Raw genomic sequence first — 18,865 nt, forward strand, 5'->3', positions numbered from 1 at the left:
TTATTTGGGTTTGTATTTACTTACTCTTGATATTTGTTTGCCCTAAAATATAGTCTGAATATGAGCATTCAAAAAGAAATGAAAAGACCACAAGTATTTATCTTTATTTCACAGGTATTTAGAAGCATGTATTATGTTGCTATGGACAATTAGCCTTTTATCCAATTTTAGTTGGTAGTTTAACTCACCCACCCTAAGGTTTTAATTATCCCCTCAGTCTGCATGCTTAGGCCTCAATTCATGCAGCTGGAAATCTGCCTCAGTGATGTTATAACCTTGTTAATGTAACAAAAGAGGAGTTTACTTAAAACTGTACTGACTGTGGACTTAAGCCAAATTTACTTGAAAGAGGAAAGAGACTGTCAAAAATCCTACAATAAACACAGAAATGCAGTTCTTTCATAACCTTCACCTTAATTCATATAGACAAGCAATTTACATGTAAGTGGATTCATATGGCCTGTGAGGGGCCTCCTCTCTGTAGCTGGACTATTCTTTGTACCCTACCCCCATCTTTAACAAAAAAAGCTCCAACAGCTCACTTTACAGAAATGGCAGAGTATCTGCAATCTTTTTTAATCACAATAAAACATAATTAAGATAAACATTTATAAAGCTAGTCAGTACCAATAACGGCAGCATAATTTCAAGGAAGTTCGGCTAGTCCTTTGTCAAATACATATTTTAAATTCAATAAAGGTTTTATTTGAAGAGTGTAAAGTTGCACTTCTAATGAGGTAATAGTTACATTAGCCTTAAGTGGAAGTTGCTTGTCATATACTGATATCCCCCATTCATTTAGCTGCCAAATTACAGCAGGGATTTCCTAAGCTCATCTGTTAATTAGATTCATTTTTAGGCTAGATACTAACAAAAACCTATATTAGACTAAACAAGACATCATAGTTTTGAAGTGTTGAAGGGAGATCTTTCCGAGAGGAAAAAAAAAAACCTAAAATCTAGTTCTTAATACAACTGGGAAAACACTGTAGGCAATTTTCATCCTGATTGGATCCTTGTAGTATTTTAAGAGGGATCTGACAGGAGGGGTGGCTGTGGGTAACTGGGTGGTACACATGCATGCACAGCCACAAAACTCATAAAAGGCTCTGTTTTCATTTCACCAGTTTTCTTGCAGTTGTTGACAAAATAATCCAGGTAGGAGAGGAGGGTAATGGGCTCTCGAAACAAAACTGGAAAGCAGTCAAGTTTCTTTTATTCATGCTGAAAGTGTAAATATGTTTCAATAGGTGAAAAGTCTTTAAGCTCATCAATGTCAGAGTATTTTCCACTCTGTTAAGAGAATATCAGGCTGCTCGATGTCAGATGACTACCTACTACACTTCTTGGACTCCTGTTCTTTAGCTGTTTTGTAATAATCTCTACTCTTCTGCTACTGAATTTCACACAAGCCACAACATCAGCTCCTGCTCGAAGTCTCACAGACACAAATTACTTACCTTTGGTTTACAGACCACACAGAAAACTAAAAAGAGTTTCTCAAGATAATCACACAAGACCTGTATGAGGTTGTCCAGCTCTCAAAAATACTCATATCAAAACCAGTAAACTCTAAATAGTGATGAGAAAATTCCATATTTTGGAGGTTTTAGACTGAGGTGGATTAAAAGATCAGACTGGTCTTCCTCTTAACCACATCACTCCTTCCTTACCAGTCTCTGGGACACAGCTTGCAATAGCATGCAGGCAGCTGAACATAACTACCAGGAAGTCCCTTCACTACTGCTCACTGATTAATACAATAAGGTTTGATGCTCATACCTGACTGCGTTTTATCCAAATGTCTTACAGCCTGCAGAAACAAGGCAGGATATAAAACAGCATTCTTATGGATGTAGATCTAAGAGGAATTAGAATTTCATTCAATAACTTATATTCACAACCCACGTAACATCAGGATTTGAAAGTATCTAGGTTAGCTTTGATCCTGTGTTGCACAGAGATGACCTACCTATCCTACCTGGTATACTTTTAACATTTTCTCCTCAGTACCTATCTCTGTTTCCTCACCATAAAGAAAGCTCAGGGGGGACTGAAAAACAAAAGAACATAGTACTGACTGTCTCTGTTAGACCAATCTACATTTTCCCTCCCACTTAGAAGATGAGAATGCTATAAACTAGTCTTCAAAGAGTACAAGATGCATTTGTTGAGAAGCAAAAAACAAGAATCCCTACTAACTAGAATCATTTTAGCAATATAGTGATCATCAGAGACCTGTGTGGCCTAATTTTGGTCAGAGTTGGACGCAATGAAGATAAACTACATGTTTTGAGGTAGGAGTGGTTAGAAACAGGGAAGAGTTTAACCACAAAAAAGTATTTTTACATCTGTAATCTAAGCCAGTAAATCACAGTTCCCCCCTTAGTATCTACATATTTACAAAACTAAAACTGGATGGGTTTTCAGAAATTCACTGTTAAATACTAGGAAAAAAAAAAATACAAAGTCCTTCACTTTATATATTTTATATTTTTTATATTTTTAAATGCTGTGTAATAAGCATAGTATTCCTATTGGGATTATACAAACTCCTCTACAAATGCAACATTTCTATATACCAATTACTGAAAAAAGCTTTCCACTAAAAATATCCTGCACAAGTTTGCACTGTCACAAAGCTTTTGTTCCACCTTGAAAAGTTTATCTATCCAGTTGAAGCCACTTCAACCTAAGGAAGCAAACCAAGGTGTCCTTTTAAGGTGATGTTTATCCTGAACACAACAGCTTGACTATAAGACGTAGCACAGACTTACATAATGTACCTTCTTAAACTATGTACCTTCTTTTACAAAGGTTTTGCTAAGATACCCTGGTACATTGCACAACATTGTGGACATAGCCAAGTTTGTTCACAAGCAGAGCAAACTGTGATGAACTCATCCTAATTTCCACTGTCATCACATAAATCATTATCTGTTATGATCAGCAGCACAGCATTGAAAGGAGAGGTGTTATTTGTTAGAAATTCAGTGCCCTAAGCACACTTCTGTGTGCTCTGCCATATTTTATCAAGTATATTTGAAGAATTTGCTATTTACTACAGTATTTCGATGCTCACGTCATTTACACAGTGTTAACAGTGATAACAATACATGGTTTTATTATTACCTTGTTTATTATAATGACGGCCAATGAAGGATGGGAGCCTATTATGGCTGGCACTGTGTTAATAAAGTATTGATCAGTCTTATGCTCTAAATAGCAACCTATACACAGTGCAGTGGGAGGGCATAAACACCACCAGAACAAGCAGTGTTAAGTTCTTTTGTATTTAAAATATGAGTGTGTTCCCCTCCCCAAAGGACAGAAACATTTTGATTCATTTCACGATAGAAATACAGGCTTCTATGACAATAAATTCTAACACGTCATTGTATCAGTTAAAGAGAAAATCTTCCTTATGCCCTTACAGTCAGAAAGGCTGCTTCACACGCTCACACCTTACAAAGCATGAGAGAATGCACATTAGAAAGCATTAACAAACGCTCTCAGACATGAGAGAGCAAGACTTCGATCACATCTTGCTCCTTATTACACACACAAGAACTTAATCAGAGGAAACAATGCAATAGGAACTTATATTTATACTGCCACAGCACACAGAGTAGTAATTATTTCACTGGGGGCGTGGGAAGGGGAAGAAATGAGGAAGCACAGGAAGAAGACAGCAATGGATTTACTTCGTAGCACCTAAGGAGTAATGGAGAGGCAGAGAAAGCTGACCAAACCTTTCTCTTCTTGCACTGAGAAAGTTGTTCCTGTTTGCTTCTGACTCTGTTCTCTCCTAACTTTTTAAGACCTTTTCCTTTTAATAGAAAACATCATATACATTTCTAAGCAAGCTTTGTATTTTTATACAATAGTAAACAATAACCCAGTAATTTACTTTAAGTGATCCAAACCATTAAATTTTTTTGGTTCTCCATTTTCAAAGATCTGAGTTTAAATTAAGTTCAGCATTATCCCACTGGGGAGACCCTCAGCTCATAATTCCTACCATTGAATTGCATGTCCTGGGTCTCAAGTATGTAAGATTTGCCACTGGAAAAAGGAAAAAAAACCTGACCCATCATATTTTGAGATCTAAAATGCAGAAACATCTGCTAGAATCATATTCAGTTGGCTGAGGTTAGGAATATGGGAGCCTGGAGCTGATCAGTGCTGCCCTAGGTCAATGGGAATTACACTGAGAGGTTTCAGCAGACAAGGGCGTAATTCAGTCAGCTTTAAAAAAAATCCATGAAACAGAAGCCTAACTTTTTCTTTCTTTTTTTACTTTCAGCCTCCTACTCCTTCCTTTCTGTCGTTTGAGCCACTTGTTCTTTTGAGTATATTATCAGAGGTGGAGGCCTTCACATTCCCATGCCAGATGAACTGCAACACAAATGCCATCTTACTTCATCATTTTTATCATAACTAATTTTTTAGCTAATAAAAGCACTTACAGCTTTATCAGGATCAGTAATTACAGAGTACATTTCTTTAACCAATATTATTCTTCTGGTAAAATTATTTTATTGCTTATGTTTTCGTACGTTAAAAAAATTAGTTGTGCAATAGAAACCACACAAAGTGCATTTAATACTGAATAGAGAGCATATAACTTCTTGATCTAAAAAATGAAAAATTGCTAAACTTCTCAGGAAGCTGTATCAATCAAGATAAATCACAGATTAAACTGGTGTATTTTAAACCATAACACATTTAGAAATTAGAAGACAGAAAAGCATTTTAAAGAGGTCAGTTTAAAAGAACAAAAAATGGAAACAGAGAAGAAAATGTAATGATTTTCAGTTGCCATTGCTTCTTTACCTTTTCTTTCTTTTAATTTCTTAACTTTTGAATTACAAAAGAGTAGGATACTCTGCATCTCAAAGTCCTTCAAGCAGCTTGATATACCTGTAAACCTGAAGCACCTTTAATCCTGCTTGTCTTCTAAGTGGTTCAATCACTAGAGAATGTCATGTTACCATCATATCTCACTCTTATAACCTGCACTTTAAAATAATCCTTTTGTCCCTTCTATCCTCTTGTAAATCCACTTATACACTATAGGGCAACAGAAGATGCAAAAGGCTATTCAAAGCACAGCATTTAAACCTTCCAGAGTGCTATTAGTTTATTTAATGTAACTGGTTCTCAAAATAGAAAAAATAAAATTAAAAATCACCTGATCATTCCCTGTGTGTGCTTCAGTGCAAGGGAGCAACTTGAGAGGAAAGAGCTAATACCTCAGAGAGAAAATAATTTTTAGGAACACAGTTCAAGAACAACAGGCAGAGTATAAAAAAGCAGCCATTTATGGACCTCTTGTCCATGAATTTGTCTAATCCCTTTTTGAACCAGCTGATGCCACTCTGCCTTCTGCGAGTTTCAGAAGGTCACCAACCAACCAATCCATAAACCAACATTTCTCTCCTTTTCGAATCGATCACTGATTAACTTCAACATGTGCCTGATATTCCTCATGCTGGGAGATCTGGCAAACAACAATTCTACCTTCAGTTTATGCCTTCCTTTGAGATTCTGCAAACTTCAAACATATCCTCCCCCTGCCTTCCCCTCCCCAGAGTGAAAAGTCTTTTAAGTCTCTCCCTCATAAAGCAGCTGCGGGATCCCCTTGATCTCTCTACCATTCAGGTTCCAGGGAAAGCACTTGACAAATAAAACCCCTAAGAAGTATTGTGGAATTTCCAACATAAAATGTTTGCTTGAGCACTGACTGCTAGTCTTCTACTGAGGCAAGGTACCTGAATGTCTAAAGACAATAATGACAACAAAATCAGAAAAAGTGCACTACTAGGATGCAGAGTGGCAACTACCATCAAAGTCCCTTTCTGACGCCTCAAAGCATATGGAACATTCTTACAACTAGAAAGTCAAAAGCCTAAAATTTCTAGTTTCTTGAGAACACAACTCATGGAAACACACATGATAATTACGCCAAAATACTTATGAAATGAAGAAAACCAGCTGGTTAGAAGACAGACCCATTTTCTAGATAAGTATGCTTACTTATTATAACCAGAATATGTGTTGTCTGGAATACACAGAACTCTTTCTGGTTGACCTTCAGACAACGCTCCTGTGACATAACAAGCACTACTGCTATTCCGTAACAGAGAGGAAGACACTGCCTTCCTGGGAGGGAAACACTTTTTAAAGGTTGCTGCTGCACCTCCCACTTTCTAAAGGGGACAGGCAACATGGGAGAGACTCCAGCTTCCTTTCCTTGGATACTCATATAAAAGCAGGCAAAATACAACCTCTTGTATCACATTCTGGAGCAATCCTGAACTGATCTTACTGACCTCCAGCAGCAGGTGACAATCTGTTTTGAAAGTAAATTACAACCCTTAACAAGAACAAAAAAGAAATGGCACACTTTATTCCCCTGCTGATGAAATTTCAAACATCATGAATCACATAAAATAAAATCAAAGTATACTATCATTTAGCCTGAACATGTAAGACTCTCAAGTGAACAGGAACTTGGTGGCAGTCATACACCTTTAAATAAAAGAAATGCTTTGCCAAGTAAACAGTTCACTCATTCTGTTCTCACAGAGAGAAACATTTTATTGCTTTGTGCCCCTCCGTTGTTTACAAAAGAAAAACATCTTTTCATTTTAGTCAAGAAAGCTTCTGTTCCAGAGAACAAAGCCTTCATTTGGGTTTCTCTAATCTTTATGGTGTTTGCAAGTTGGTGTCAAAAATGTTAGTCAAGGCATGCTGTGTTACAGGTCTGTGGGGCAAAAGCAGTCACAAGAGACTTTCCACCCAAGTTAGAAGGAGACCACATTACCATTCTAACTACTTCCTATGGAAGTCACAGTTGTATCAACATCCTGCTGTTTTGTTTGTATTTAACTTGGGATATGACTCTCTACACTCTCAGCATGAATCCTACAATTAAATAGAAGCAGTCCACAGGTTACTAAAAAACAGTCCAGTGTTCTACATTTGAAATGGTACAATATTTGAGACAATCAACTTGCTATCCATTCACTGAGCATGTTTATAGTATACATTACCACAGCTGAAACAAGTCAAAATAATCCCTCTAGTAAAATTTTAAAAAATAGTAAAACTGCTTTCTGAAAATTATCCTTTTTCCACAGCTATGTACACTGTTATCGAAAAATATGTTTAAGAAACCACGCGGGACAAATTATTATAGCATTTTTTTCTCAAAAAATAGGCTGCATTAGCGCTAACAAAGTAGAAAAAACAGTATTTTAAAATTCTACTTTCAAAATAATACCTTATTAATAGTCTAACAAATCTGACCCCAGTGTATTTGCTTAAACTTCGAAGAGAATCTTTTAGTGTCATGTATCCACTATTACTTAGCCTAGCACTATCTCCAAAGCAGGTGCTGGCTCTTTTTAGAATATACTATTGTTTAAAAAAAAAAAACAAACATAAACTAAGCATCTTTGTCCACACCTTTTACTTAAACACCTCAGTTTCCAGTGTAGGCAGGATAAACAGTTATCTCTTTTCTTGCTTTCCTTTCTGAAAAGAAGGGGCCGGGGGAAAGAACTGCCTCCCTGTAACACAGAAAGCAGACAGTGTCTGCAGGGAAGCTATGATTTTAAGTGGCTTTAAAGACTGAGTTCCAAGGAATTTCAAAGAGTAGTTCTCAACTTAGATCACCCTGACAGTTTCTCCTACCTTCCTATATTGCTTTCCTCATCCTTGCTGCTGCATGAAAGAACCCCAGAAAGGAAATCAACTTCATGACTACAAGTAAAGTACCTACAATTTCATCAGGGATTTTCCTAATCAATGAGTGTCATGCTTCTGGCCTGTGTGTGCACTGAACAGGTGTGTTGCATACATAATTACTCTGAAATGTTCCAGGTGCACTGGATTTACTAGTCACAGAGATTTCAGATGCACTTTTGACCATGGCTGTACCCACAGTGATGAGGAAGAAATCACTATCCTATTGGGGTGGAGTATTCCGGATATAAATAAAGGAAAATACGTTCAGTTGCTCTCCCTTTCCCTCCCCAGAAGGGAGGTGATGTTTCTGAGATGGTGATAGATGGAATTAGTAATAGGAGAATGTAAGGCAGGGACATGAGCTGATTTGTCCAGGTGCTGGAAACATGTCTAGATTCTCTAGACATCCAACAGCCCTTGTCAGAGCTGCAGCTCCTGCTGAGCTGCTACACAGATGTGAAATCCCCAACTTCTACTTCAGTAAAATTTATAGATGGAAAAAAGGGGTATGTCTGCAGAACCAGATGAATGGTAAACTTTCTTATACTTCTGCCACTAGTACTTCATAAAGCATTTTGACTTCCCTACAAACTCTGACTCTCTAGTATTACATCTTACATAGTCTTCCCCTTTAGGCTGTGATCCCTGACTTCCAAATCCATTCAAAGACTCTTTTCATCCCTACAATATCCTCAAAAGTCCACTTGAAGCCATTTGTATGCTATCTGTACTTGAATTTCCTGCATTAAAAGGAAGGAGGGCACCAGTAAGACAAGACACATTCTCTCTGCTGCAAGAGGACAAGCTTCCAGCTTACACTATGAAGCTTCTTATTTATTCTCTGTGGAACCAAGCAGACCCAGACCATGGTCTTGCACCCGAGGCTGGCATCTAGCGGCAAATACAAGTGTACCACTAACGTAGAAGGCGTAAGTGCAGTATGTGCTCAGCACTTCTGCAGCGTGGCAGCTGCTGGGACACACTGCTTGGTAAAAAAAAACACTTTATCCCTTTCTTCCCACAAATATTTCATCCTTGACTATATACAGGTGCTGTTAAATGAGTAAAGTAAACATACTGAAAAACAGAGATAAGCAAAATTCATTTATTATTTTCAGTGAAAAAAAATGGTAGATGTTCTTAAACAAAGGAAACGATGCTTAATATTATACTGTCACTGTAACAGCATTTACTGCAAAATCTAATTTTAAAAGACTTTGTTTTTTGGACAGCAGAGCAACGTTCTATTTTTGTTATTGAATGAAAGGACTGGTAGCTGGTTATTTTATTAGGAGATCTTTAATGCTTCGTTACTGAAGTAATCTGATTTATTCCACATAAGGGAAAATATATATTCTTCTGGAAATTTGTAGTAAATTTCAGGGAAAAGTCACTTCCAACAAAACTGATTTAGCAATACCCACAGGTGATGGCATGAACTCTATCAAAGGTAAGGAAATTGCCTTTCAAACTCTTGGCAAGAATTTCCTTCAGGATACATTGAAAGCTTCAGAGCACTGAGTGTACTGAGCTGACTGCTGAAGGAAACAGTAATTAATAGCTGGATCTCAAAAATTAAGAATTCACAGATCTTCAAGTCAAAACATGAAGTTCATTCTGTCTGGGGATTAATCTTACGGTCACCCATTTCTAAGTACAGAGCTTGTGACAGGTAACTAAGTCACTGAAAGATCATCAAATTAATGCAAAACCACAGTCAAATACTTTTATTTTTAAAGAATCTTGTATTTAAATATATTTCTAAGGAGAGTAAACACCACAGTAAGTTAATTTAAGGACTTTTAACCAAGAAAACCCTAAGTTTTGATAAGACAGTTTGGGGGCGTTTAGGGGAGATGGTGGTTTTAGTGTTTTGTTTTTAACTTCAGCGGTTGCAGCTTGAAGATTACATGTATAAAATTTACAAGTTGAACTAACAAAAAGGGTGATAATAATTTTTATATCTTTTCCCTCACATGCCATTAGACTTTCTTTTATGACTATTGGCTCTCCAGGTCAAACTTCGTACCTTTCAAAGGGAAAATAAATTCGACCATTTCTAAAGAGGTCATCTATCCCACAGAGTAAAATCCACTTTCCACAAAGATAGGCATTTATTTCACATATGTATATGCAGCAATTTTAATATTATATAAATAGCCATTTATCTATCTATACAGCTATCTAATTTTGTTACAAGCAGGTTTATGAGTTTTGGAAGGAAAAGACATCTGTATGAAAGCATTGTGGACGGCTTGTGGTCATAAAAGTATGCTCCACAAATATGACATTTCTGAAACATCTGAAAAAACCTCCACCACATCACAGCACAGAAACTTCTCCTACCCTCAAGCTCTTCATGTTACAAAATGAATAAGCTTTTCTAGGCAAACCTTGTGAAGGTCTCAGTAAGCTGTGCTCCTTCCTGTGCACTCGCAGAAACAAAAACAATGTCTGGAAAAAGTAGCCCTGACATATATTTTTAACTACCAATTTTTAAGTTCAGGCCAACTGAAACATTTCTATGGATGATAAATAAATTTCGTAAAACATCAACATTTTGTCACACTGCGCAATACAGACATTTTTAAAACTAGCACTTATTAAAGAATAAAAAGTGCATTGATTTTTTTTGGTTGTTGTTCTCAGAGATATAAAGAGCTCAAAGCATTAAGACAATTAGCCAAAATGATGGATTTGAACACATGCTGCATTTTACTGTTAACATGTATGCGTAACTTCCATTAATGTCAGTATGAGTTATGTGTGCACTGCTAAAATAATATAACCATAACAAAAATATTTCCTCCAGAACTGATACAGTAATATTTTTAATAGACATTTTGGAAAAAAAAAAACAAAACAAACACATATTTAGAAAGTCATACGCAAATGAAAATCATTTTCCAGATTTAAATCTTTGGAATTCTTTATAATAGCTCTTATTTTTTTCACGTTGGCATTAAGTTAAGAATAACTTGATGCTTATCTCCTTCCATCAAACTACCTTTCATTTAATGGGCACTTCTCTAGTTTCCAGTTCAAAAAGACCAACCAGATAATGAACAAGGTCCAACTTCTATGCATTTTTACTCTAAACTTCCTTAAATAACTGGATGTATACAGGAACATGTAATGACAACTGAAGAAGTTATCTAAAACTGACAACTGATTGTAGCCAGTATATTAAGATGGATCTTCGCAATGTCAGCCAGATGGGCCTAGAATGCAGAGTTATGTTTGGAACTTGAACATAATATAAGCATAGGAAATCATCATGAATGTTCTTAAACACACAGTACATGCCTATTTAACTGAGAGCTAGCAGCCAAAAACTGTAATCACGCAACATTAAATTTTAAAAATGATAAATAGAAGTTACAGTCAATGCTGCCAATTAATAAATTATCTTAAAATAGCCAAGACACATTCTTTTAGTATATTACTACAGCACAGAATTATCATTATTTTGTCCATGGACATCTGGGCCTTGCTTCTGCAATCTGGTTTTGAGAATGCTTTATTCATGAGAAAAAATTAAATGTAATGCCATATTTAGTACATTCTGTGGTAATGCAGCAGTTTTATAAAGTTTGTTTGTCATACACCTATTTCAGTGAGCAATTTCAGAAATTAAACTATTGCAATGAAATACCCAAATTTATTTCTAAAAGACATTTATTACTAGAATCAGAGAATCACAGCATGGTTTGGGTTACGGACATTAAAGCTCATCCAGTTCCAGCACCTCTGCCATGAGCAGGGGCACCTTTCACTAGACCAGGTTGCTCCAAGCCCCATCCAAGCTGGTCTTGAACACTGCCAGGGATGGGGTACCCACAACTACTCTGGGCAGCCTGTGCCAGCACCCCACCACACCACAGGGGAAAAAGAACTTCTCCCTAATGTCTAATCTAAATCTCCTTTTTGTCAGTTTAAAGCAATTCCCCCTTGTCCTGTCATAAGATGCCCTTGTAAAAAGCCCTCCTCTAGAATTCTTATCAGCCCCTTGAGGTACTGGAAGGGTACTCTTAAGTTCTCTCCAGAGCCTGCTCTTCTCCAGGCTGAACAAGCCTAGCTCTCTCAGCCTGTCTTCACAGAAAAGGTGTTCCAGAAAAGTAAAAGCAAAAAACCAAACAAAACCAAACCATAAAAAAATCCAACACACCACCCCCCCCCCAAAAAAAAATAAAATACATAAAACAAAAAGAACCAAAACACCCCCCCCATAAACCAACATACATTTAACTAGAAATCTTTACTAATTTCAATTTTATATCCTAATTTAAAATTTTCTTCTAATTTTTACTATTTTACTTTAAAAGTTTATACTGTAAAAGCACAGTATATATCTCATTAAAAATTTCAAACTGTTTCTATCTTGGACCACTGATACTGGGGTCTTTCACCATAGTAGCATCACCCTTTATTCATAAAATGGAACAGCTTTTATCAAAAGTCAAACTTCACTATTTTTTGTCAAAAATCCCTTCTCTGACTGAAGATATATGCCTTTCACGGCTTTTCTGTGGGGTTCTGTGTACCCAAGCAAAAAAAAATCACAGGAAGAGAATTAAGGATACTGCTTCTTTTTCCCCTATGTTGATCAATAATTGGCAATTATAATCAAAAATGAAAACCAAATCTTACCATTTGGAGAAGAAACAAGTATGCACTCAAAGAAACAAACCAAAGCATTATACAGAAAAGATGACTCCATGAAATATACTGGCAATGAGCACCACAGGTGTATTAATATGTACATATAAAAGAAAATCAGAAAATGTAAAAAAAAAAGTATCTATTTTAGAAGGTAATGCCACATGCTACTCTAATTCATATGTGCTCCTATTTATTTTTTTTTTAAAGATATAGACCTCATTAAAGTCAAAGCAGAAGTTCTTTTGTTTTCACTGGAAACATCTGTGCTTACATGACAGTATTCTGCAACCATATTACATGGCAGCCATTCTTAAAGCCTACCTTTATAAAATTCTAGTACATATATGTTTCCATTTCCAATCTGTCTTATTTACAGCAACATTATTAAAACCATTTTTTCTGATTATTTAACTTCCTTTTATATTAAGAAATATCTACAATTTAACTGAAGTTATATACAGCTTAAGTGCTTGGGGTTTATTCTTCCCTCCCTCAATAAAACAGTTTCAAAATTACAACTGTGAATTTTCTTTGTTGAATGTTAACTCCCCACCAGCCTAGCCAAGTCACAACAGGTTCACTCTTTTTTGCAGGTTTTAATGATCATGTCAGAGCTTTAAGATCCCATAATTACAGATATTTACCTTTATTGTGGGTAGGAGGTTAGATTTAAATTATAGGTCTACCCTCCTTTTTTGTTCTGTACTTTGTGTATGCAAATAGGTTTTTGGTGGTTTGGGGATTTTTTAACAAATTCAATGCAATAAACTTTGCACCATCCACATGAAGTTAATGAACTCTTTACATGAGTTTGATACTAACAGAAATTCCAACACAGAATTCCCACTGTAGATGGGGCTTTAGACTCTCAATTTCTCAAGGAAATCATATTGTGCTGGTATTTTGTTTGCATGTAACAAAGGAAAGCTTTCAAAAATTTCTTCTCATCAATTGTTTAGTACTTCTAAAATGAAGACTTTCTATATGAACTTAACACTCAAGACAACTAGAAGTCCTTAGATTCAGAAAAATATATAATAGAACAAAACAAAACAAACAAACCCAGGAAAAAAAAAAAAACTTCTCATAGCAAAAAAGCAGTAATTTTAATTTTTCTAGAAATCAGATATATCAATGTACTTACTTCATTTCTAAAATTTCTTCAAGCTGTTTTCTTCGCTCTATTCTCAGGTTAGCCAGATGTGCTTCTTTTTCAGCTAAAGACTGCTGTGTTGAGGCAAGACGTGCTTTGGTAGAATCTAATTCTTGTCTAGTCTTTTCCAGTGCATTCATCAGCTCTTCTACCTAAGAGAGAGAACTTTTTAAGCTCCATATTCTTTACAATGAGTCTTAACTCTATATAGATATGGGGAAAAAAACCTAAACAAAACTACATAAAAGGAACTATGGTAAAGAAGCTATTCAAATCTATTCCTGTCTTAACCGTTTTAAAATTGAAGTAGTCCTTTAAATACCAAAAAATCATAATGTTCCCATGAATCCACTGAGTAACAAGCAGCATTCATACAAAACAGAATACAGATCACCAGAAATCCATTTAACCTGGGCCACTGCCACATACAGACACAGCTTACAAATATTTTCTACACCATTTATATTATTTAAATCCAGGGTAGTGGTAACTCAGCATAACAGCAATTTCAGAAATTCTAGAAGCAGATATAGGTATTTCTTTTAATATAAAACTGGTCATGGCGATCAATGTATTTTCATCAAAAAAACACACACCCTTCTGTGCAGAACAGGTTGCCCATGGAAGCTGTAGGCTCTCCAGTCTTTGGCTATCAGATCTTGACTGAATGAAGCCTCGAGAATCAGATCCAACTTCAAAGTTACTCCTGTTTGAAGTAGGGGTTTCAACCGCATTGCCTCTAGTGGTCCCTTCTAACCCCAATTATTCTAGGATTCCGAACTTTAAATGTTTGTTACTGCTCTAGTAATAACTGAGTTATTTTCCTCATTACAAGTGTGAGAATCTCTGAACTCTGAAATGTAGGAAAGTGTGGGTAATCCCACTCTTTAATTAGCACTAGTAAATGTCAGTTGGACATAGAATAAATGGCTTAACTCCAGGAATTCAGCAAACCTCCATCTTTTCAGAAAACAGAATTCAGAAGAAAAAGAAAAGTGTACAATATGGTCCATCACATTCTTTAGAGAATGCACTAAAGAATGGAGACTACATAATGACACCTGTCTGGCAGCATACAATTTACTTGTGGGATGAACCATTATAGTCACAGAAGTAGAGAGTCATAAATAGTCCCTGGTAACCAGAACACCAGCACGATTTTCCCTTATTCAAATGATACAGTTTACATTAAGAGCTGCAAGTGAGCAACAGATGCACTTTGTTTTTTTATGCGATATAATGATTCAAATAATGGATGTTCTATTTCCTGTATCTTCTTTCTCACCTCTTTTGTCCAAATAGTAACATCTTATAAATTAGTGAACACTTCAGGAAGAATATGTGAATGAAATGTAATGGAAAAGAGGATATATTCCAGTTGTTCATGTCATGCAAGCCATTTAAAAGTGTTCACTTTTGCTGGCGTATTGAAAAGTCTAAAAATATTCTACTGTGGCTATCAGTGAATATCAGCATGGCTACAAGGAAAATGTTTGCTCCAAATTTCATGCAAATTTTTGTTTCTTATTATCTAAATCCTACTGGCATGCAATCAGTGTTTACAAACCACATTATTTTTGCTTCAGTTTGAAAACACATTGCCTCCTATATAACAGGTTCAATACAGCAAAATTAATAATGCAGTCGTCATCAAATTATGAGTACTCACACCCTGTTTGAAAATTATATACTGATTACTTACCTCTTCTACACCAGCTGCATCTGCATCTTTATATTCTCATAAGATAAATGGAATGTAAGAACACATCTGATACCCTTCGTATATAAGAAGCTGTATTTCATGAATGCAGGATCAGAATTACCAATAGCATTGAAACTACTGATGCTCAACCTTCCACCCAGAAAGTAAAACCAGCGTAATACCGATACAAATGAAAGAGCAAGGAGTGAAAATGATGCAATAGAGTTGGTGCAGGTGCAAAATTCCACTACAACAAACCATGAAAGATGAAGGCTTTAGATATTTTTGTAAAAGGACTATCTAGTGAACTTTCACAGTAGAAGCAGCAAAGAGAAAATATACTTGAGGAAAATAAAGAAATAAAAAAGCTGGATTTGCATTTAAAGGGGGGGGGGGGTATTTTAAAAAAAAAAAAAAGCCCCCAAAAATGCATACAGAGAGAGATCAAATTTCTTTAAAAATATACTGAATTTCTAATATAACACAAGAGCCTTCATTTTCTGTTTTAGCACAAGAATACAAACCCGTGCTGTCTCCAACAAGGACAAAGCTCAACAACTAAGCCATAATATGACATTTCTACCCGTTTTCTTGGGTTATTTCTCAGGCTCATCCTTGCGTTTTTTAAAAACTGCTTGTAGTTGCTGCTGAGCCTCCAGCCTGCTGGTTAACTCCAGGATACATACATTAATGGAAACAGTAGTAAGTTTTCAAGACTGAGAAATCATTCATTCATAAAGACTCTTGCTTTGAGACAGCATCTTTAAACACCCAGTCACTCTGCACTTACAGATTTGTTTGGCAGATGAGAATGCAGGAAGGCAGAATAACAGCACTTCCATATCTTTAGTATCATTGAATTCCTATAGGTTCAGCTGAATTTAGTATCCAGCCTGCTGACTGGCTGAATACTCACCGTAAGTTCTGATGTATCACATCAGTTATATTTTAAAACATTTCAGGGAATTAAAAACTTGTGGAAAACAAAGCTGTGGATTTGTTAATGTATATTAATAACATACTCTTGTGTTACCAGACAAAAGAGATCAAAGTTTAAAGGAGAGAGAAAAAAACCTTTAAAAATTTAAATATGAAAACTTTCTCAAACCACAAATCGTTAACACGTGTAGACTTGAAAGTTACACTTCCATTTACACTTTCAACCCAGTATTTGCCAGCTAGTTCTTCCTTCACTTTTTGAACATGACCCAAGTTCAGAGTTGTATGTTTTCCTAGTTAACCGTCTCATCCGCACCTACAGCAGGATTCACACATACAGGCATGTGCAGAAGGAACTGAGTTTTTCTATAAATCAACTGCTATCCAATGTGAATGTGTGAATGCTGAAGGTGCACACACAATCATCTTTGCATGTTTATTATACAGCTGTAGAAGATACATTACAATGGAAAATGAACTTAAAACACTGAAGGCAGTATTATCTAGATAGAAAAGTCGGGGTGGAAGGGAACGTTGTAAACATACACCAAATTCTTAATGTAAGCACATGTTCTCATCTTTGGTATTAGAATTAAAATGATAGCTGAAAGGAATGAAGGGCTAATGTAATTTTATTACCTCTCAGCCTTACTGTAAGAAATGGGAATAAATCCAGTAGTACTAGTGACAGATTTTAGCTCCCTTTTGCTGCATTTAGGAGCACATACTCTTCTGAGCATTACAAAGGGTCAAGATGAAGTTTGTCTTCATGACCCTGTTACCTGTGCTCATACACCCGTTTGCGTGCCGAACCGCAGCACCTGCGCTATGTAATTACCACAGATGCAGCCTTTATTCACACAGGCAGCTCTCACGGTAACCCCGCTCACCAACAACACGCTCTGAGGGGACGCGCGGCTCCCCAGGGCCCACCGCGCCCGCGCCCGCCCCCAGCGCGGCTCCTGCCCTGCAGCGCCACCTGCTGGGAAGGCAGGTGACGTCCCCGAGCTGCCGCGGGCAGCTCCTGACCAGCCCGGCAGACACTTGGTGCCTGAGATCTGCTCATTTTCTCCCCGTTATCTCTATTAGGGGAAATACCTCTAATCAAAACCTTTGCCATTTATATAGCAGCTAAAGAATTAATAAGGATTCATGTTTTGAAAGAATTTACTCTGAGAACCTCTTTGAATACAAAGTTCTTTGCTACTACACACTCTATGCCCCCAGTACATTATTAAGTGGTGGGGTTTTTTTCCACTTTGAAAGACAACGGCCTCATTCTATCCTTTGGATTTTCTAATAGAAACCTTTTTTATATATATACTTTCAGAAAGTCTAACCGACCCCAGCACTTCAAGGACTTTATTAAAATCACTGCTAGAATTAAGTTTACATCTTAGAATGGCAGAAACCCAGCATATTCTTAAAATTCTTCCTTAGTTTTGAGTCTATTTTAAATGAACACTTTATACGTCTTCTGCAGCCTCACATTTTCAAGTCCTATCAGCAGCGTTTCACACCAAGATAAGAAAAGAAAAAGAAATGAATGTGGCTGTAGTATACATCTGCGTTACCAGATTCTGCAAATTAAAGAAGGTTAGAGTTCAAATGAATGACAGTTTATTAAAAATGCCCTGGAGCATTCTTAATTCCAGATTGGATTCGGCTCAGCACAACTCATGCTAACATAATACTGTTCCAGTTTGTGGGAATAAGGAGGGGGAGGGACAACTGCATGTTTTCTCAGGTCAAGTATAATATATTTCTGCACGATGACGAAGAGCTGGCAAGTGGCCAGCAGTCAAGGTTAGTATTATTAGTATTACTATCTTAAAGGGTTGGCACTTCATTTTAGCAGTGATATTGGTGATAAATATAAGAGTTTTGGATCTCTCTAACTGACTTTTTCAAGTATCAGTAGCTATACAAAAACTCCCTCTTTTTTTTTATTTAAAACCTTATCTTCTGTTAGTACACACAGATCACTTATGATCTGTACATAATAAAGGGACATAAATTCTACTATTTACTAATCAATTCTTCACTTTTCTTTAATACAAGAATATTAACCATTACAGATAATTTAAATTAAAAAAAAAAAGCAACTTTAACAATTACATTTTTCTAGTTCAGGTTTATATGAGCTGAATTTTAGCAATAAGTCATCAGTCAGTGTAAAAATCCATCCAGTTGTTTTCAGAGGTGGTTTGATGTTTTTTCCATTTGCTAAGAAAATGCTTTTCTTTTTCTTTCTTTTTGCCAAGTTACACTATGTAAATTTCAGTTATCTCCAGTTCTGTGAAGATTAATTTAATAAAAACTATTTTTTTTTGCCATGATTAAGCATGAGATTGCAAAAAAAAAGTAAAGATTATGATCCTTAAAATTTCTCAGTGGCTTTACTATTTATTCTGTCACTGGACTAAAAGGACATAGACAACACATTCGCAGAGATGAGGAAAAACAGAAAATAACCTGGATTTGTACACACAAATATCCACTTACCAGCTCTTCGCACTCACAGGCTGGAGACTTCAGCTTTTTACACTAATGGATTGCCTATGCTTTGCACTCTGAAGGACGAATGCCAGACATCCCAGGATCCTGCACCAGTGGCTGCTGCCCATGCAGAGAACCACTCTATCTCATGACTA

The 18,865-nt window shown here is 36.3% G+C and overlaps 1 protein-coding gene across 16 annotated transcripts in view; it reads right to left on the reverse strand.

The window, feature by feature from the left end:
* The window catches only part of ERC2 (ELKS/RAB6-interacting/CAST family member 2), a 495,639-nt gene that overhangs the window by 213,819 nt on the left and 262,955 nt on the right, over positions 1–18,865 (reverse strand). For all 16 annotated transcript variants that reach the window (XR_009963211.1, XR_009963210.1, XR_009963207.1 and 13 more), the window contains one exon: positions 13,562–13,722. Coding sequence is in view for 3 of the 16 variants with exons in the window: in XM_062610712.1 (XP_062466696.1) it covers positions 13,562–13,722 (161 nt within the window). In the remaining 13 variants the exon portion in view is untranslated. The remainder of the gene's footprint in view (positions 1–13,561; positions 13,723–18,865) is intronic.

The sequence above is a fragment of the Pezoporus occidentalis genome, unplaced genomic scaffold, assembly GCF_034315485.1.
Source record: "Pezoporus occidentalis ecotype Australia unplaced genomic scaffold, CSIRO_AGI_Poc_V1 ctg149, whole genome shotgun sequence".
Taxonomy (NCBI): Eukaryota; Metazoa; Chordata; class Aves; order Psittaciformes; family Psittacidae; genus Pezoporus; species Pezoporus occidentalis.